At 47.7% G+C, this 18,099-nt stretch overlaps 2 protein-coding genes and 1 long non-coding RNA gene across 3 annotated transcripts; 2 read left to right on the top strand and 1 right to left on the bottom strand.

Annotated features, from left to right (window-relative positions):
• Positions 1-230: 230 nt before the first annotated feature.
• On the top strand, positions 231-4,125 carry LOC128796697 (uncharacterized). The gene is made up of 2 exons (XR_008433865.1): positions 231-2,435; positions 3,158-4,125. It is a non-coding gene; the product is annotated as an uncharacterized LOC128796697 (long non-coding RNA).
• Positions 4,126-6,985: 2,860 nt separating this feature from the next.
• DPM1 (dolichyl-phosphate mannosyltransferase subunit 1, catalytic) lies at positions 6,986-12,793 on the bottom strand. The gene is made up of 9 exons (XM_053958598.1): positions 12,660-12,793; positions 12,232-12,331; positions 11,534-11,567; positions 11,022-11,098; positions 10,885-10,910; positions 10,485-10,580; positions 9,919-9,987; positions 9,526-9,640; positions 6,986-7,363 (listed from the first exon to the last, which is right to left on the bottom strand). Exons 1-9 carry the CDS (start codon positions 12,764-12,766, stop codon positions 7,259-7,261), a joined length of 729 nt encoding a protein of 242 aa, XP_053814573.1. The 5' UTR covers positions 12,767-12,793; the 3' UTR covers positions 6,986-7,258.
• Positions 12,794-12,828: 35 nt separating this feature from the next.
• MOCS3 (molybdenum cofactor synthesis 3) lies at positions 12,829-14,914 on the top strand. The gene has a single exon (XM_053958954.1). The coding sequence runs from the start codon at positions 12,829-12,831 to the stop codon at positions 14,503-14,505; it is 1,677 nt and encodes a 558-aa protein (XP_053814929.1). The 3' UTR covers positions 14,506-14,914.
• Positions 14,915-18,099: the final 3,185 nt, after the last annotated feature.

Below are 18,099 nucleotides of genomic sequence, written 5' to 3'. Positions count from 1 at the left end.
CGCGCCCCCGGCCGGGACTACATCCCGTCCTGAGGGGCCGCCGCCGCCGGGGCGGGGGCGCGAGCGGGGCGGGGCACGTGACCGCGGGGCGGCCCCGGGAGCGCGCGCGGGCCTCGTGCGGCGGCGGCAGCGGCGCCTCAGGGCAGCGGCGCCTCAGGGCAGCGGCCGGGCCGGCCCCGCGGGCCCCGGGGCGGCCCCACTCGGCACGGCACGGCACGGCACGGCACGGCACGGCCTGCCCTGCCGCCCCGGCCTCGAGGCGGCCCGGGCGCGCCGTCACCATCCGTCGCAGGTTGAGAGGATGCTGAAGGGCCTGGAGCGTCTCCGTGCCCAGGAGAGGCTGAGGGAGCTGGGGCTGCCCAGCCTGGTGAGGAGCCCCAGTGAGAGGGGCCCTCAGCCCTGGCTGTCCCAGTCCGTCCCTGGCTGTCCCTGTCTGTGTGTCCCAGTCCGTCCCTGGCTGTCCCTGTGTGCAGGGAGGGGCAGAGCAGGCCCAGGCTCTGCTCCGGGGTCCAGCAGTGGCACCAGAGCCACGGGCAGGGCCTGAGCCCAGCAATTCCCCCTGCACAGGAGGCAGAGCTGCTGCCCTGGGCAGTGCCAGCCCTGAGCAGAGGCCAGAGAGGCTGTGGGGTCGGATTCCAGAACAGTCTGGGCTAGTCCTGTGGCACGTGCTCTGGGGTGGCCCTGGCGGAGCAGGGAGGTGGCACCGGCTGAGCCATCGCGTCCCTCTGGGTTGTGCCCATCCAGCCTGGCCGGGCTGCTGCGGCCCAAGCCCGGGGAGGGAAGGAGGCGTCGTGTGAGGCGATGGCCATGGGGGAGCCTCGCTGGGACAGCCTTTGGCAAACTTGCCACGGGCTGGGACAGCGGCACTGCTAGGGAATCACACAGGAGCTGTGTGATTTACGCGCTGCCGCGCTCTGAAATCCGAATTCGTCACAGAACCACAGAATACGCTGAGCTGGAAGGCACCCACCAGGACCATCGAGTCCAGCTGCTGGCCCTGCACAGGATAGCCCCAAGAATCCCTCCGTGTGCCTTCACACTTGGGGTTAACACCCTGAGAACAAGCCCCAGAGGCGGGGCTGTGATCTTTCTAGTGAGCCCTGTGCACGTGTGGTCACACACAGCTGTGCAGAGCCACTGGACATCCCACTTCGCAGCAGGAACATTGGATCAGGACAAGACCCCACTTGTGGATCGTGGCACTGCTCAAGATCTCTTTAACAAACGAGGATGAATTCTAAAAAAAAACCCTCTAGGAGTGACAGGCTTTTGTTACTTCAGAAAGACACAAGCAGTTGGAGGAGGAAGTAAAGTGAAATTCCCTCCATCGTCAGTGTTCACACCCTCTCTGGTTCAGTGACACACTGGAGTTCAACCTCACAATGCCAGAAAGGAAATTTGATTCCTTGCCTGAAGTATAGAAGCAGAGAAAAGTTGTCACCAATTCTTTAGACTTCATGTAACTTAAGGATCTCCTGCATTTTCAGGTGACTGGTGTCCTGACAATCTGTATATGCTGTTTATCACAATCCACTTAAGTAGTGTTTATGAAGAATTTAGTGACATTTTATTGTGTCTCTGAGGCTGCTTTGAGACTTTCTGGCTCAGTGGGACATAGAAATCCCCTGCTTGTGGCTGCAAGTCACACCTGGGTTTCGCTGGGTGCTCCCATGGCATCTTCACATCAGTGGTCATAAGAGTCAGGAAGCCACAAAATCTTTTTACATGGAAATGTAAATTTAAAAACCAGGAAATACACAAAACTTGGAAACCAAAGCTGGTGCTTTGGTGTTAAAGAAAGAACTGAGGTACTTTGAGAGCTCCCTGAGACATGTGTGGCATCTGTCTCAAGGAAGGAAAGCAAAAAGAGCTGGTTTGGTTTTCCTATAACAACATAATTTTGCCTTCCAAGAGTAGATATTTTTTCTCTGATGGCACAATTATTGAAGCATGTTATTGAAGCATGTTGGGAAACATTCTGAAACGTCACTAAGCCAGGACCATATTCAGAAACTCTCAATTAACTTCATGGCTGCTTGAGCCAGTCTGCTCCTGCCTAAGATACACAGCCCCAAACCTGAGCACCTTCCTATTTCAACACTATTCAATTTGTGCCTTTCCACTGACCACTTTTTAGCCATCACTTAATATAAAAAAATACAACAGCTCCAGAAGAACAACCCACAGACCTGCTCTAAGGGCTGGATTTGAGTAGGCAGAAGTGTCTGAAGGTTGGAGGAACTGAGTGTAGTGGGACGTGACAATGCAGCTGGAGACAGAAATGATATCTGAGAGATACTGGAGGGAGTGAACACAACACAAAGATCTGTGCAAAGGACACAACAGCTCAAACACAGAGACTTGGGATCCAGACAGGAGAACTGAACAGGCTGTTGGGCATCATTCCCTGCCCTGAATTCTGGGAGCAAGTGAAGGTATCTGAGTAAATTTCTATCTTGCTGAATATACTTATCAGAAGACAAGGTAAGATAAGGTTGGGATGGAAATAGAGGTGGCTAGAGAGTTCCCCCAGAGCAGCAGTATCAAGGAGTTTCCAGCTGGGAACACTCCCAGCCATGGTGTTGGTACTCAGCCCATGATTACAGTATGGAAAACCATTTGTGAAGAGTTTAGGAACTGGAATTTGGCATGGGAGGGGATAGAATTAGACCCAGATAGAAAGGAGAGTGTCGGGAGGCAGAAATACTCACTCAGTGCACAAGAGGGGTAGTGCAGGCAGAGGATTTTAGGGTAGGGGAGAGAAGAGGAGGGAAAGGAGATGTGGCAGCAGAAGCTGGAGCAGAAGGGAGCCACTGCCTGCCTCGGGGTAAAATCTGCAGTGACAGGGCTGAGAAAATGGGGGGAAGGCTGAGAGGGTGTGAAAGCAGTCCTGAATGATGGACAAGATCTTGTTCTCATTCAGCTCAGGAGGGTTCTTGGGGCGGTTTGCAGTGTGACAGCTGTCAACAGAGAGCTGGGGAAGAAAGATGAGAATTTACAAAGTTTGTGTGGAAAGATTGATGGTAAAGCTAAAATTCAAGCAGTGGGGAAGAAGGAGAAAAGGAGTCTTGACATCATTTTTCTCCTGTGTGTACAGAGTGAACAAAATGAAACAGAAGTTGATGCTAATAGTCTTAATCTACTTTTTCTATTGCAGAAGTGGGTATTGTTTCTCACAATACAGCCACTGGAAAAATCAGTAAAATCACTGCATTGTAAGAGACGAAACACTTCACACCAGAGGGGAGACAATTAGCACTCCCAAGCTGAATAGGTTTAATTGCACATGCGTTGTGCTGCTGCTTCAGGTCAAAACTGTGCCCAGATTCATTCTAGTACCAGCTCAGGAGCAGTGTCATGCTTGGGTTTGATTCAAATACAAAATAATTAAGACAACTATTGATGGTTTTACACACAACATAATTCATTATTTAATAAATACAAGTAAGTTAATCAGCATTAGGACCACTGGTCTCACAATGATCTTTAAGACCCACTAAGCCACCCAGCTCCTGTGCTGATCAGACACTTCATCACCTGCCAGCATTGGTGCCAGTTTCTGTTGAACAGTCAGTGCCACCACCTTGCAGGGATAACTTCCCATTTTGTGCTCTCTGCTTTGTTGAAATCCCTCTCAATGGCTGAGTTTTCAGACCTAGTTTTGGATTAAAAGGTGCAATTCATTTTTCTGGTTCCAATACATTTCCTCCTGAACAGTAACAACCAGTCTATAAGAAAGTTTTTAATTGCCACAATGCCTGGAGAGAGAGGGTAAAATGTGGCAGGAACAGAGGAGGAGAAGATGCTCAAAGTTGCTGTGCTTGGCACTAGTTACTTTCTTTGCCCATGTCTCCTGCAGCACAGGGGAGGTAATAAACATGTTCTAAAGCAAGGAAGAGTTTGATAAGCAGTCCTGTCCCCTGCACACCCCCTGCTCCTGCTGATCCTGCTAGCAGCATTTGCCTCAGCTCTGGAATGCCAGCCACTGAAATGTGTTGTGAAGTCATCCCTGCACTGAACTCAGCAGGCAATCTGTCACTGAATTCATTTCTGCCAAGATTCCAATCCCGGCTTGTACTTGGGATCCTGATAGACCCTCAAATAAATATTATTCATTAGTCATCATTATTTTTTACTGTTGATATGCAGAAGGTTGTGGAGCCTTGCAGTTGGATTTCTACATAGTCCACTGGAAAATCTGTTTGATTATAGTGTTTATCTTGGCAGTGAGGTTCATCTTCGTTGCAGGCTGAGGTTAAAGCCTCAGATTTTGTCAAAAACCCAAAGCAAAAGTGAAGCTGACTCCCTTGAAGCTCAGAGCAGACAAATCCTCACCAAAGAGAGCAGCTAGGGGTCTGGGACTGACTCTGGATTCACATCCCAGAACACCAATAAGCCAGGCCTTGGGCTCTGAGTGGTTGTCCCAGCTTCAGCATCCTCTGTGTCAGAGTGACTGGACTGCTGGGGCTTGTGCCTGACCCCCTAAATCTGCTCAGGGCCAGGGAAGTCACGGTGCCAAACCTGAGTTACCTTCTCCCCATGCATGAAACATGCCCAGCTCCAGCCCTGCTCTGAACTGCTGGCAGCCAGGCAGCAATTAAAGCTCCTGCTCCTGCCAGATGATTGAGTGCTTGCAGACACAGATTCCTGAGAAAGGATAATAGAGAAAGTGCCTTAGCAGAGTATTTGTGCCTTCATAGGAAATGAATATGGATGTAATTAAGAAAAGCTGATTTAAGTGGAACTGTAAAGCCAAGGACATAAAATGAAAAATTCTCAGTAAATGTCAAGTCAGTGTTTTGTGGTGGCCAAAACAAGGCAAGGAGAGTATTGCAATGGTATTAAGGAACTGAGAATTAAAATGCCACTATATAAATCCCTAGTACATGAATATTTAAGACATTATATGGAGTTCCAGCACCTGATCCCCAAAGATTATAGAAGTGCTGTTCCACTATAGTCTGTTACTAACATTTTGAGAACAGCAAGATCACAAGACTTTCTTTTGCTAGGAAAAGCCAAATGGTTTCCGTGGTGTGTGTGGTGAAATGTGTGTGTGTAGATCCCACCAAGGCAGGAAAGCCTGGATGTTCCTAATGCTTCCCCTGCCCATGGGATCCATGGATTAGTTCCTTCAGAGGGGCTTCCTGCAAGCAGGTGGGTGCAGACTGAGATCAGTTTTCCTTCTTTCAGGCACTCTTGTGCTGTCTGCCCATGTCCTGATGCCATGGAGCTCTTGGGTTTATTCCTTTATAGCACTTTTTTTCCTGATAAATCCATTACCTTTAAGCATAGTGAGAAATTTCACCTATTTACCTAAAACCTGACTGTTGCCCTGTCACATTTCAATCTTTCACAGACTGCAGCACACAAAATACTCCTGTACTATGACCCTGACTGGTGTGTGAAAGCACCTTCCTCCAAACGTGATCTCATCAATAAATGAAGGAATTTTACCAGGTAATTTTCATCATTAAAAAAGTAGCCATGAACCTTCTAAAAGCTGAACGCCAATTCACAGCAGTCAGATGATGAATAATTCATACACTGGACTTCAGTTATATATCCCTACATAAAAATGAGGAAAAGATTAACTTCATGAGGCTTAATTTGCATTCCAGCAAATGATCTGCATTATGTAGATTAAAAAAAAATATCTAAACCCTCATTATTTGGTCATTAAAAACTGTGTAACTATTTTTAACTTAAAATAATGCTTTTTGCCATTAAATCTCCAAATGAGATATAAATAGATAAAACCTATTAACTGCATATTTCACTGGGCCTTAAATCCAGAAATGTATTTCTGTATATATTATTGCTCTGATTAGTCTGCAGCAAATGAAATTGTATGTAATTTTCTGGAAAAGTCCGGGCAAATGTCACAAAATATACAGTTCAGTCATTGTGATCCAGTTACATGAGGATTCAAAACCTGCATCTTTTATTATTTTAAAGCAAATTCCATCTGTAGCATTTGCTTTGGACAGTCAGCAAAGGAGAAGCTATCAGAATCTGTACTACCCCACTAGAGAACAGAGGACTAGATCCAAAGCAGTCCACTAGAAAATAACCTTTATTGCAAGTTTTGTTGAATTATTTTTATCAATGAAATGACTGTGAAATATAAATTTATCATTTATCTACAGACTTTCTAAATTTTTTTCTAACATTAACACCTAGTGTGCTAAAGGAATGTAGACAAACATGAGCAAAACAAGCAGCATTTTTAAGATACTTGTTGCTTCCCCTGTCACACCATTAATTTTCTGATCCAGGTGTCCACAAATTCCACAGGTATCCACAAAAAAAAAAAAGGACATATTTTTTATATATATATATATATATAAAGCCGTTACTGGAATAATCTCATTCTCGTCCCAAATGCAATTTAATTACAAGAGCTTCATAATTTCTGAGTTCTGGCCATGAAACAAAAACTTGCATTGCTCTGTCTGTACTTCCTCCCTCAGGATCTGGAGCAAATACAGACTTACCTTGCTAACTGGTACTTGACATAAGGGAAAAATCTGCAGTGTCTTCCCTGAGTGAATGGGGTCTTCTGTTCCCCTAAACCTGGTGAGGTCCCATTTCACAGACTCTAAATAGGTTTAGTTTATAAAGAAGGGAAGGAAAGAGACTCGTCTGCTTTTGGACAAACACACAGAATACAAAAGTATTCCACACATATGGTTCCCTTTCCTATCCAAAGGATATTCCTTCTTCCCAGTCAAGGCACAAACACTGAACTTTGATTTCCTCTTAAACTGCCCCAGCCATGAGCAGTTCTTTGGAGCTGCTTCATGACAATGTGTACATGTGCTGAGGGAAAGAAAGGACACTCATTAGTATCTTTTAAATTAATATCTACAAACCACAGGACAAAGACAGGACACATTCCAGGTTTTTTTTGTCCTTGCTCGGCTTTATTTCAAAATTATCCTTAGGTTCTGCTGAATAATGATTCATTTCCAAGTGCAAAAGATCATTTAGCTTTGTGTTCTTTATTAAGACAATTATTCTTACAAAAATAGAAAAGCATTAGCTTTTATTAATTTTTAGTTTAACATACAGTCCATTTCTGTCGGAAGGAGCATTCTGGGCTGCAGAATGTTTGATTTATTGTTGGTGGCTGTTTAATTGTTAGGTCATAGCAGGTCTTCTGGCCACCACACAAATTATCAAGCTTTTGCCATTATGTTTAAATCTACACAGACATCAGAAAATGTTTGTCTAGCAATTACTTTAGGATGAACTCTCAGGTTGTAGCAAACAAGGTCAAGAGCCCCTTTAGGAAGGAGACAATTTCATTGCCTCCCAGTTTGGATTCTCCATAGACACGGTCCACAAACGAGATGGGAACCTGTTGAAACAAGCAGAATTGGTTTTGAGGTTCAAAATCGAAACCATCAGAAATTCTGGGGACAAAAGAAGGGCCTTTGAGCTGGAGCTTGTTCAGGCACGGGGAGGAGGCAAGCACCAGGCTGGCTCCTTTGTGGCAGCTCTCACCGGGGCCTTTAGCGGTGCCCCATAGCTGGGGAGCATGGAATTACCTGGTTTATCACCTTTCAAGCTGATCCAAAGACATTACTCATGGCTGGATGATCCAGCCAGGCAGAGCAAACTAACAGCTCACAAAGCCTGCAGCATTTCCTTGTCAGCCAGACTCAGAGCCTTTGAGTCAGTGCCTCAGGAAGCACAAATCTGCCCCCAGCACAGAACAGCTCAACCTCACCCTGCCTGGGAGATGACTTCAGAACATGGCAGTGCCTATTTTTATCAGTCCATGACAAGACCTGTTTTTATCAGCCTTTGGCCATTTTATAGATTATTTGCAGCATTTATGGGCATTTAACACATTAATTTTGGTCTCCTTCACAAAGTGACACTGTCCAGATGAACTCACTGCTCATGAGATGTTGGGAATGTTTTGCTTTCACTCTTCCGAGCACACACAAGGGACATGTGACAGGACATTCTGCCAACCCCATGTTAGAATTGTCAACCATTTCCATAATGTTTGTCTGCAAAACTGAAATACTTCAGGAACTAAAATAAAGAATTGCAATTGCAATAGGCACTAAAAAATTGGCTTGGTGTTTCACTGGCAGTGTCAAGAGTGGCAGTGGCAAGAGGAACACACAAACACCCAGCCCCTTGCACATGTGCCAGAGGGTCTCTCACAATTCCAGCAGGTCAGGCCAAGACAGAAAAGAGCCCAGGACAAGACGGGAAGAAGATGCCCAGAAAGGCAGGCAGAGAGACTCAGCAATGACTCTGCTGTCTCAGCAGTGTCACCTTGATGATCCCAACGACAATCCTGGCAACTTCACTCAGCTGGGCTACAGGAAATGGGCAGAAGTCACTGAGTATGGAGCCAGGGCAGGATGGCAGGATGGCATTTCCTGACCAGGATGAAGAACAGTTAATATCTCATCTAATGAGGGGACTCCAGTGTTACCCTTCAGCACAGGAATTGAGCACTGAGTTGTTTCTGTACCTCTGCCTTCCTTGCACAAGAGGTTCCCTCACTGGCCTCACAGGCAGCATTTCCCAGGGCTCTATTCCATGTGCTGGAGGACACTGCACACCTGGTGAAGGACAGCAGAACAGGAGAGATGTGCATGCAGCTCTTCAGGTACAGCCTGTGTCAGTTCTCATCAGCCATTTACTCCTTTTAAACTGGCACAGCTCAATCTCAATTCTCAGCTTTGCTGAAGAAATATTTTTCCCTGGGATGCTGTTCCACAAGCAAAAAAGGTGGGAGAAAAGAGCTGCTTGTTGGGAGGAAATGCTCTACCCTGTGTCGACGGAGAAGTGCCACACATGAAGTTTAGAGAGAGAAGTACAAGCACCAGAATTCTCTGACAATTCATAGTCCTGGAAACGAGGATGAAGAACTGGCTCTGAAATTCTCCTGCAGAGAGATTCCCAGTGAAGCATCTTTAAAGATGCAGCAAGAGCAATTCAATGAAATAAAAAAGGCAGCAGACTGCTGGAGACAGAGAATCTAACAATTGCATGGGGTTTTTTCACTGACTGTAGACAGCACATTCATGGAGTTTAGAAGCAGAAAGTTGTGAGAGCTGAAAGTTGTGAAAGTTGGAAAATAACAAGGTGATAGTTGACAGAGAACAAATCTGAAATAGAATCAGGCTGCTGGAAAAATGAAATTATTTGTAAAAACTTGAGATGTCTGTACAATAGGAAGCAGGGAAGAAAAGGCTCAGAGCAGCTTTGTGGTGTATTTTGACTTCTTTCCCTCCTTTGAAGAACCTTGTAAAATTGTGTGCTGCCGAAGGAATGGCAACAGGAAGAGAGGAAGGATCTGAGAAGCCAGGGGAATAAATAACTGCACGTCAGGTCTGGCACTCACCTGACAAAGCTGGAAAAATAGAACTCTACACATGTAACTTCTCTATTAAATTGAAAATCCTGGCTGCTTCTTGGAAGTACCCAGAAGTGAGGTGTCTGTGTGTCCCTTGGGAGGGAGGCCCAGTGCACTTCTCCCAGCCTGCCCCATACCTCTCCAACGGTGAATCCCAGCTGCCTAGCCCGGACAATCATCTCCATCTGGAAGACGTATCCTTTAGAAACACACTTCTCCATCAGCTTCTGTAAGACTTCTTTTCTGTACAACCTGTAAACAATTCCAAAGGAAATAAAGCCTGAAGCCCAATTGCTGGAATTTAGAAATCCAGACAGTGTGTAGGAATCTGAACTGCAATCACTCAGCTCATTACTATTTATAAAACTCCCTAACGAGGTCATGGGAGCAGCAGTTCTTGCAATCTAATCCACTTCCACCCTTTCCAAACAGATTTCACAGTCCTCAGAAAAGAACATCTGTTCTTACTCCAGTTCCTTGTGCAGCAGTTTCTGAACTTCCAATAAACGTTAGGAATTGCAGACCCCTACCTGAAACTCCCTGTTAGATCCGATGCCCCTGGTCTCAGCAAGACCTGAGTCAGAAAATTGGCTCCACGACTGTGAAAGAAAACATCGATGTCAGAGGTGTTTAGTACAAAAAGATGGGCACTTACTCCAGCCCTAAACACCAGGAACAATCCAAATCCACCTGCAGATCAGACTGTAACACAGCTTGTGCTCCAGTCTCTTTGCAGGATAAATAAATCAACGTGAACGTCTGCCTGTTCTCTGGGAGGGCCAGGAGCATTCCAGCTGTGCAGGCTGAGGGTGTCCCTCACACCTGCCAGGTCTCAGAGGCAGCTTGTTCCCTGGCTGGTGGAGCTGGATGTGTGTCCCAGCCTGAGGCCACTGTTCCAACCCATTTTCCAAGCCCACCTGTGTCATTCCAGTCCTTCTTGGTGGATTTGAACCAAAGAACTGGCCAGTGGCGGGTGCTTCTGGTATTTAGTGTGACTCTGCAGTGCCCAGCAGGTACAGCAGTTCTGAGTTCAGAGTACTTGGAATTATTATTTGCAAGTAACAAATTTCTGTGTGAAGAGCTGAAAAGTACTAACCTGATTAACTTTCTTTTCAAATCCCAGCCATACACTCCTCCATTTCCTTTATATCTTGTTCCAGATACAATATCAAAATTGCCTTCTTGCTGCTTTCTATAAACAATTGGTTTTATCAGAAAAACTGGAGGAATGTTTCAAAGTTCAAATTTCAAAGCAAGAACAATCACTCTTTCAGTACAAAACCTGTATTTTACAAACTTCTGAACAAATAAGAAGAGAGGAAAGCAATAGTTAGGGTGGCTATGAGCATTATTCAAACACCTGTTGATTGTTCTCTTATGAAGAGCTACTTCAGGGAATCTAATCATTATCTTTTACCCACTATGGCATAGAATTTCATAGGCTGCCTCATAAATAATTTATAAAGATCAACTTCCATACTATAATCGGCACCTACCTGATAAACTCAGGAATAAATTTTGGCTGAAATGAAAGAAAGACAGGTCAGAAGAAAGGGCGGGGGTAAAATAAGAGCAAGCACTGAGAACTGAGTTACAAGAGACTGTGCCCACAGTACACGGAACGCAGCCTTACGTGGTGGGAGAGGTCAGCATCCATAATGACGATGAAATTCCCAGTGGCATACTTCATTCCATGAATGTAAGCAGTGCCTGATGGACACAGAAACAATTGCCCTCACTCTTTTAACACAGAAATGCACAGAGAAACTTCACTGGAGGATGGGCCACTACTTGAGATGTCTTGCACACTGACATTTGTGAAAGCACCGCCTGCACCCCGGAGCCTGAGGAAACAGACTGGGCTCCAAATCATCACCGATCCTTCACAGCCCCATCCTGGGCTCCGTGGGTGCAGGGCACCACCCAGGAGCTGGTCCGAGGCTCTGGGAAACCTTTTAGAAACACACTGGGATTTTTATGTGCATTTTTTAAGCTTGTTTGCTTACAAACAACTGGATGAAAATGTGTTTCTGCTTTTGGGCTTTACTGTGATTTTTTTTCTGGACCTTAATACACTGGATCAATCAAAGTATACAGCAGATTCTTTTATTTACTTTTACTGATCAGAGTTTAAAAAGGACTTACCCAGGCCCAACTTCCTTGCTCTGGGTCTCAGAAGCTACAGGAGATATAAAAAACAGATAAATTACTTGCTTCACAGTTTTAAAAAAGACTCTGTTATTTCTTATATATTTTTTCCTTAAAACAATCTTCATAAATGCAACTTAGTCCAGAAATACTTTGAAAATCTTGGCATTTATGCAGTAACAGACTGAAAAAGTATCTGACTGCCACTAAGTAAATGACAGCATCTTGTATATAATTAAGCGTTATGCAATAATATATTACATAGATTAAAAAACCCCAAAAACTCCTGTTATTGAGGAATGCAATGAGACATATTAAAAATAAATCATAAACCCAGCCCAGCTTTCATCTTTCCAATTTCCTTACTCCTGCAGTCAATTAAAATGAAATTAAATCTTATGCAAAGCCCATCTTTCCCTCAGGCCTGCACCAAGTACAGCAACACTCACCAGTCATTGCTCAGGAGCACACAGCAACGCACCAAGGATTGGCAACGCTTTGCAAACAATTCATGATCTTGCATGTTTGGTCAGAATGAACTATCCTGAGCTTACACTTGTCTCAAGTGTACAACAACTTGTGTAAGGATGTGAAGAAAGGGCAGAATCCAGGGAATCCCTCCCAGCTCCCAAGGACTTACAGTACTTTCCAATACAAAAAAGATAGAAAAAAAAATTACCCAATACACAACTCACTATTTTATCTGATCCATATATTTTTTCCAGTTGCTGAGCAACTTCCTGTGTCCCATCCGGGCTTCCATCATCTACGATGATAATTTCAAAGTCGATCCCACTGAAAGGAGAACGATTTCCCCATGAGCAGGCGGCGCTGCCCAGGCAGGTTCGGAGTGCCCACCCCTGCAGGTGTCCCGGGAAGGGCTGGAGGCGGCACTGAGGGCCCTGTGCTGGGCATGGGGCACGGCTGGGACGGGACGTTCTGGGAGGCATTCCCAGCCGAGCGCCGTGTGACACAGGAACACCTGGGTCACTTTATGGTCGGATCACTCCCAGCCCTACAGACACAGCCGCCACCCCGCAACCCTGCCCGCACCGGGAGCGTTCCTCCCGCTCCGCGCCCCGGCCCCCCGCGGCTCTGCGCCCGGCTGCGGTGCCCGCGGTACCTGTCGCTGAAGGTGCGCGCCAGCAGCCACACGACGAGGGGCAGGTTGTCGCGCTCGTTGTAGGTGGGCAGCAGCACGGAGACGCGGCCGGGGCCCCGCGCCGCCATGGCGGCAGTGACGCGGCGCCGCGCCGGAAGCGGCGGGGCCGGCGGCGGCGGCGGCGGCGGCCATGGCGGGGGCAGCGGCGGCGCGGCTGCGGGCCGAGATCCGCCGGCGGGAGCGCGAGCTGCGCGGGCTGCGCGAGCGGCTGGCGGCCGAGCTGGCGCGGGGGGACACGGCCGAGCAGGAGGAGGACGGAGAGCGGGAGCGGGACGAGGGAGCCTGCGGCGTGCGGCAGCCCTCGGCGGCCGAGCCGGCGCGGGGGCACGCGGGGGATGCCGAGGATGAGGACGGAGCCCGCGGGCTGCGGGAGCGGCTGGCGGCCGAGCCGGCGCGGGGGCACGCGGGGGATGCCGAGGATGAGGACGGAGCCCGCGGGCTGCGGGAGCGGCTGGCGGCCGAGCTGGCGCGGGGGGACTCGGGGGATGCCGACGAGGAGGATGAGGATGATGACGAGGAGGAGGAGGAGGAGGAGGAGGGAGCCCTCGGCTTCCCCGCGGAGCTGCCGCCGCTGCCGGCGCGGTCGGCGCTGAGCGCGGCGGAGATCCTGCGGTACAGCCGGCAGCTGGTGCTGCCCGAGCTGGGCGTGCGCGGGCAGCTGCGCCTGGCGCGGAGCTCCGTGCTCGTGGTGGGCTGCGGCGGGCTGGGCTGTCCGCTGGCGCAGTACCTGGCGGCGGCCGGCGTGGGCCGCCTGGGGCTGGTGGATCACGACGTGGTGGAGACGAGCAACCTGCAGCGGCAGGTGCTGCACGGCGAGGCGCGGCGCGGGCGGCCCAAGGCGCGCTCGGCGGCCGCGGCGCTGCGGCGGCTCAACTCGGCCGTGCAGTACGTGCCGTACCGCGGGGCGCTGCGGCCGCGCTCCGCGCTGCGCCTCGTGCGCCAGTACGACATCGTGGCCGACTGCTCCGACAACGTCCCCACCCGCTACCTGGTCAGCGATGCCTGCGTGCTGGCCGGCAAGCCGCTGGTGTCCGGCAGCGCCCTGCGCCTCGAGGGGCAGCTCGTGGTGTACAACTACGGCGGCGGGCCCTGCTACCGCTGCCTGTTCCCCGAGCCGCCGCCGCCCGACGCCGTCACCAACTGCGCCGATGGCGGCGTGCTCGGCGTCGTCCCCGGCATCATCGGCTGCCTGCAGGCGCTGGAGGTGCTCAAGATCGCCTCGGGCATGGGCTGCTCCTTCCACCGCTACATGCTGATGTTCGATGCCCTCGAGGGGACGTTCCGCAACATCAAGCTGCGGCCGAAGAAAGCGGACTGTGCCGTGTGCGGGGACAACCCCAGCATCACCCGCCTGCAGGATTACGAGGCGTTCTGCGGCTCCTCTGCCACGGACAAGTGCAGGACTCTGCAGCTGCTGCCCGGCGGGGACAGGATCTCCGTGCGGCAGTACAAGGAGCTGCTGGATGCGCGGGTCCCGCACGTGCTGCTGGATGTCCGGCCGCAGGTGGAGGTGGAGATCTGCCGCCTGCAGCACGCTCTCCACATCCCGCTGAGGAAGCTGGAGGAGAAAGATGAAGAATCTCTGCAGCGTTTACAAAAAAGAATTTGCGAAGAAAAGCAGAGAACTGATGGCCAAATGTCTCTCCCTGTATACGTTGTTTGCAAGTTAGGAAATGATTCCCAGAAGGCTGTAAAAATTCTGCAGGAGTTACCTGCCAAAGAATTTGGTGCTGTGTCAGCTAAGGATATTAAAGGGGGGCTCATGGCTTGGGCCGCTAAAATTGACTCAACGTTTCCTCAGTACTAGAATTTTAAATGGTGAAAAAACCCACGTATTTTCAGAGTAAGTTCTGTAGGGTTCCATCTCCTCTGTGTAATGGCTATATCACATGGAAAAACCAGATACCATACTGCTTTTTTATGTAACCTTTTTTTCCTAAGAAAAATGCTTATTTTTGTAGCTGTCTGATTATTTTTATAAATATGTAAATCTGTCCATGAAAGTGGAAAGAAATGTGTTCCTTGGTTATGATTTAATAGTAAAAGCTTGGCATAACTACTGACTTGTGCACGTGATGATTGAGAATATCCTAATTAGCAATTGTAACCTGGAAAACAACAAAACAGGGGAATCATGTTATTACTCAGTCTCTGGACTGCTTAACAAATTGAAACAGTGCATGAAATGAATAAAAAATAATTACTGTTAATCTCTAGCTGGTCTGTAGCACTATTAATCTGTCCCAGGGAATTGCCAGGACAGCACTAATGAGACCATGGTGGTCAACACCTTTCAGTTCTCTGTAGAAGCCGTGTGTATTTATGGACTAGAAGAGCACCAGGGTGTTAAAAACTTCCAGAGCCATCCATCCTCATTTGTTGGATGGCAAAGCAGTGGATTCCCCAGCTTGAATAGAGAAACTGAGGTTAACTGTTAATAAGGCATAAGTTTGACCCCGGAAAGTTGGTAAAACAGACAGAAAATGCTTTTATCAGTGCTTAGAAGATTTCAGAGTTTGAGCGATAATGAGGAGGTGAGAGAGGAAAAAAATAGGTGTTTATCCTCCCTCCTGCAAGGACAAAGACCTGTTTCCTGACTTTTCTCCCTGTTGCTGTGGCAGTGGCACCTCCCCAGTTGGATTTCCTCGCTGGCATGAAGAGCTCTGCACATCTGGGGAGTGTCTGTACTTAACTGAATGAAAAGAAAGAGAAATAAATAGCTTCTCAACAGAGCTGCTTGAGGCCTCATCACCTCAGCATAGTAATTATCTCCTTATATTAATTAAGGTATGGATTTCTTCCTGAGGAGGAAAAAAAAACACCTGTCATGACTAATCTTCACATTGTACCGGGGGAAAAAAAAGGAAGAGTGCCATTATAATTAGTAGTTGAAAAGGTGTGTTTTGGTAAAGTAAATTTGAGAACAGCCACACTCCCAGCTGCATTATAACGTGCCATGGTTCTAGCAAGGGCAGTCTCGTGAAGGAACAGCAGTGAATTTGTAAACAGAGAGTCAGATCCTGCGCTTTAGAGGACAATGAAAACATGAAAGGCCAGGACTTAAAGTCAACTTCAGTGTTTGTGGTGCGTGCCCAAGAGTCATTGGGTTGTGGAGGCACAGCTCAGTCACAATGTCTGGATTCTGGGGTTTCCTCTCTTGGGAATTAGAAACCAGGGGGATTTGTTTGAAATGCCTGACCTGGGTTGAAATTTTTCTTTCTTCGTTCTGATGTCAAGAAGAAACTGAAATGGAAAAGGCAGCAGTAGCAGTAATTCTGTAATACCCGCAGTGAGTGCTGTGTCACACGTCCCTCTGCCCTCACAAAGGGATTCCTTTCAGTCATTCCAAGCAAGGTGAACCCAAGGATTTGGCGAGAAGGGAAAAACTCTTTGATTCTAAATCTGTGTGTAGAAATTGTGTGTGAAGTGTATTCCCTTGTTCCAAGATTGTTTTGCCTACGTGTTCTCCTGGCAGTGCAGTTCTTGGCAGTGCTGGACTCTTTGAAGAGAGGCTGAACAATCAAGGATCATAAAATCATAACTAAGCCCAAACCATTCTTATTATTGCTGGCTTATCTTTTGTTTTGACGTGCTTTAATTCTTGAATTCCAAACATGTAGTGGTTTCTATGTTCACTGGGAGAAATTCTACTTAAAAATTCTAAGAGAAGCACTAAAACTTCATGATTTGTTTTGCTGCCAAAGCACTGGTGAAAGGTTGGGGTGTGTGGACATTGTGAATGAAGAGAAGCTGCTTTGGCCAGGGGGCTCTGAGCGTGGCTGGGCTCTGTTATCAGGAGGGATGAGGTCAGGGCAAGATCTTGGCCTTTGCCCTCGATGTCATGGGATTGCATTTTCTAATAAAAACTTAACTGTTCAAAACAAAACTTTGCATTAGGTCCTTAGAATAATCCAAGCATAAGTTTATTCTTTTTTTTTTAATGCAAAAGCTTTGAGCTGTCCTTTGTGAAACTACAGAAAGTAATAATGTGAGGGTTTTGTGCTAGGTGGCACTGCAAGTTAACAAACCACAGCACTCCTGAGCTTGAGAGATGCAATTCAAGCTTAGCAAGAGCTGAGGTGTGCATCAAATCCATCATTGTGCAGGTCTTTTGAAAAAAAGACCAGGGAAATAAAATAAAATGGAGTTGCATATTAACATGGGTTAGGGTAGCAAAATTTGGAGCAATGTAAACAACAGGAAAATGCACAAAAAATTGGTTTGTTTCATTAGCCTTTTGTGGTTTGTGTTGCTTGGTTAAATATAGCAGCCCTGCTGCTTTACCTCACTCTGCAGCTTCAACATCTTGGTGAGGAAATATGTACAGGGCAGGAAAAGAAGCAGAGAAAAGCAGAATAAGGCAAAAGGCAGAGAAGAAATGCAGAGGTTACAAAGTTTTATTCTGCACCCTTCTGGTGCACATCCCTTTTCCCCCAGTCTCTGCTCCGTGTGTGTTATGTTGAAATCTTACTCCAGTGAGCAGGTTCCAAGGAACCAATTTAATAAGGATGTTCTAAAAGCTGTAATAGCTCAAATTCATGGACTGTGGGACTTGGACGAGGCAGTGGGGCATTGCACCTGCTCTGATGGGAGCACTGACAGAGCTGCACTCTCTGTGCTCCCCTGGCAGCAGCAAAGCAACTGGGACACTGCTCTCAACACAGGAAAAGAAAATCACTTCTGTTTGCCCACTCTCCAGGCTTTTAGCATTGACTGTGCTCGTTTGATACCCTTTACAGTATATTTCATGTGATTGATTCAGAGCCAACTGAAATGTATCTGTGTGATGGTGCTGCTTTGCCCTCTTGTTCTTCTCATTGTGAAGTACCTGCAATTCTGGTATTTCATACTCCTGCTAAGAACAAAAAATAGCTGCCCTCCAAACTGATGGCTGTCATGTGAACCTTACCAGAAAAGCAAGCTGATACAAATTCAGTCTAGTCCTGCTGTGGTACAAAGTTTTCCAGCCAGAGAAGAAACCATTCCTAGTCTGCATTAGGGATAATGAAAATGATGGCATCCACTGGGACCCAGAGGCAGGCTACAGCTGCAGCCACAGGCAGCAGGCTGTGAAAGCACCCTGTGCACAGCCCAGCTGCTGTCCTGCTCCCTGGGACCCTCAGCTGGGTGCTGGCTGTCACATTTGCTGCCCTGGCCCTTTGCTGGACTCTCTGGAGGAAGGACCAGCAGTGGGATGTTCCCGGGGCCCTGCTGGGAGAGGAAGCTGTAGCTGGGCTCACAAGGTGTTCGTGCTGTTGCTAGGAGACCGAATCCCTGCTGGTGAGGAAAGGTTCTCTCCAAATTTAAAATGGCTCCTTAGCAATTTGATTGGGAAATGAAGTCCCTTAGGCAAATGGGCATTTACCTGCTCAGGAGCAGTGGAAGGAGAATGGAATCACAG

This window comes from Vidua chalybeata, chromosome 17 (genome assembly GCF_026979565.1).
Source record: "Vidua chalybeata isolate OUT-0048 chromosome 17, bVidCha1 merged haplotype, whole genome shotgun sequence".
NCBI classification, from domain to species: domain Eukaryota; kingdom Metazoa; phylum Chordata; class Aves; order Passeriformes; family Viduidae; genus Vidua; species Vidua chalybeata.
This window is presented reverse-complemented; position numbering and strand designations above follow the sequence as displayed.

What these genes read in the sequence shown, in the direction of transcription:
- DPM1 (XM_053958598.1), bottom strand. Translation starts at nt 12,766, where the DNA reads ATGGCGGCGCGGGGCCCCGGCCGCGTCTCCGTGCTGCTGCCCACCTAC. An exon ending in TATATGGATCAGATAAAATA is followed by an intron (nt 11,568 to 12,231) that starts GTGAGTTGTGTA and finishes TATCTCCTGTAG; the next exon opens with CTTCTGAGACCCAGAGCAAG. An exon ending in TGGGATTCACCGTTGGAGAG is followed by an intron (nt 7,364 to 9,525) that starts GTATGGGGCAGG and finishes TTGTTTCAACAG; the next exon opens with GTTCCCATCTCGTTTGTGGA.
- MOCS3 (XM_053958954.1), top strand. Translation starts at nt 12,829, where the DNA reads ATGGCGGGGGCAGCGGCGGCGCGGCTGCGGGCCGAGATCCGCCGGCGG.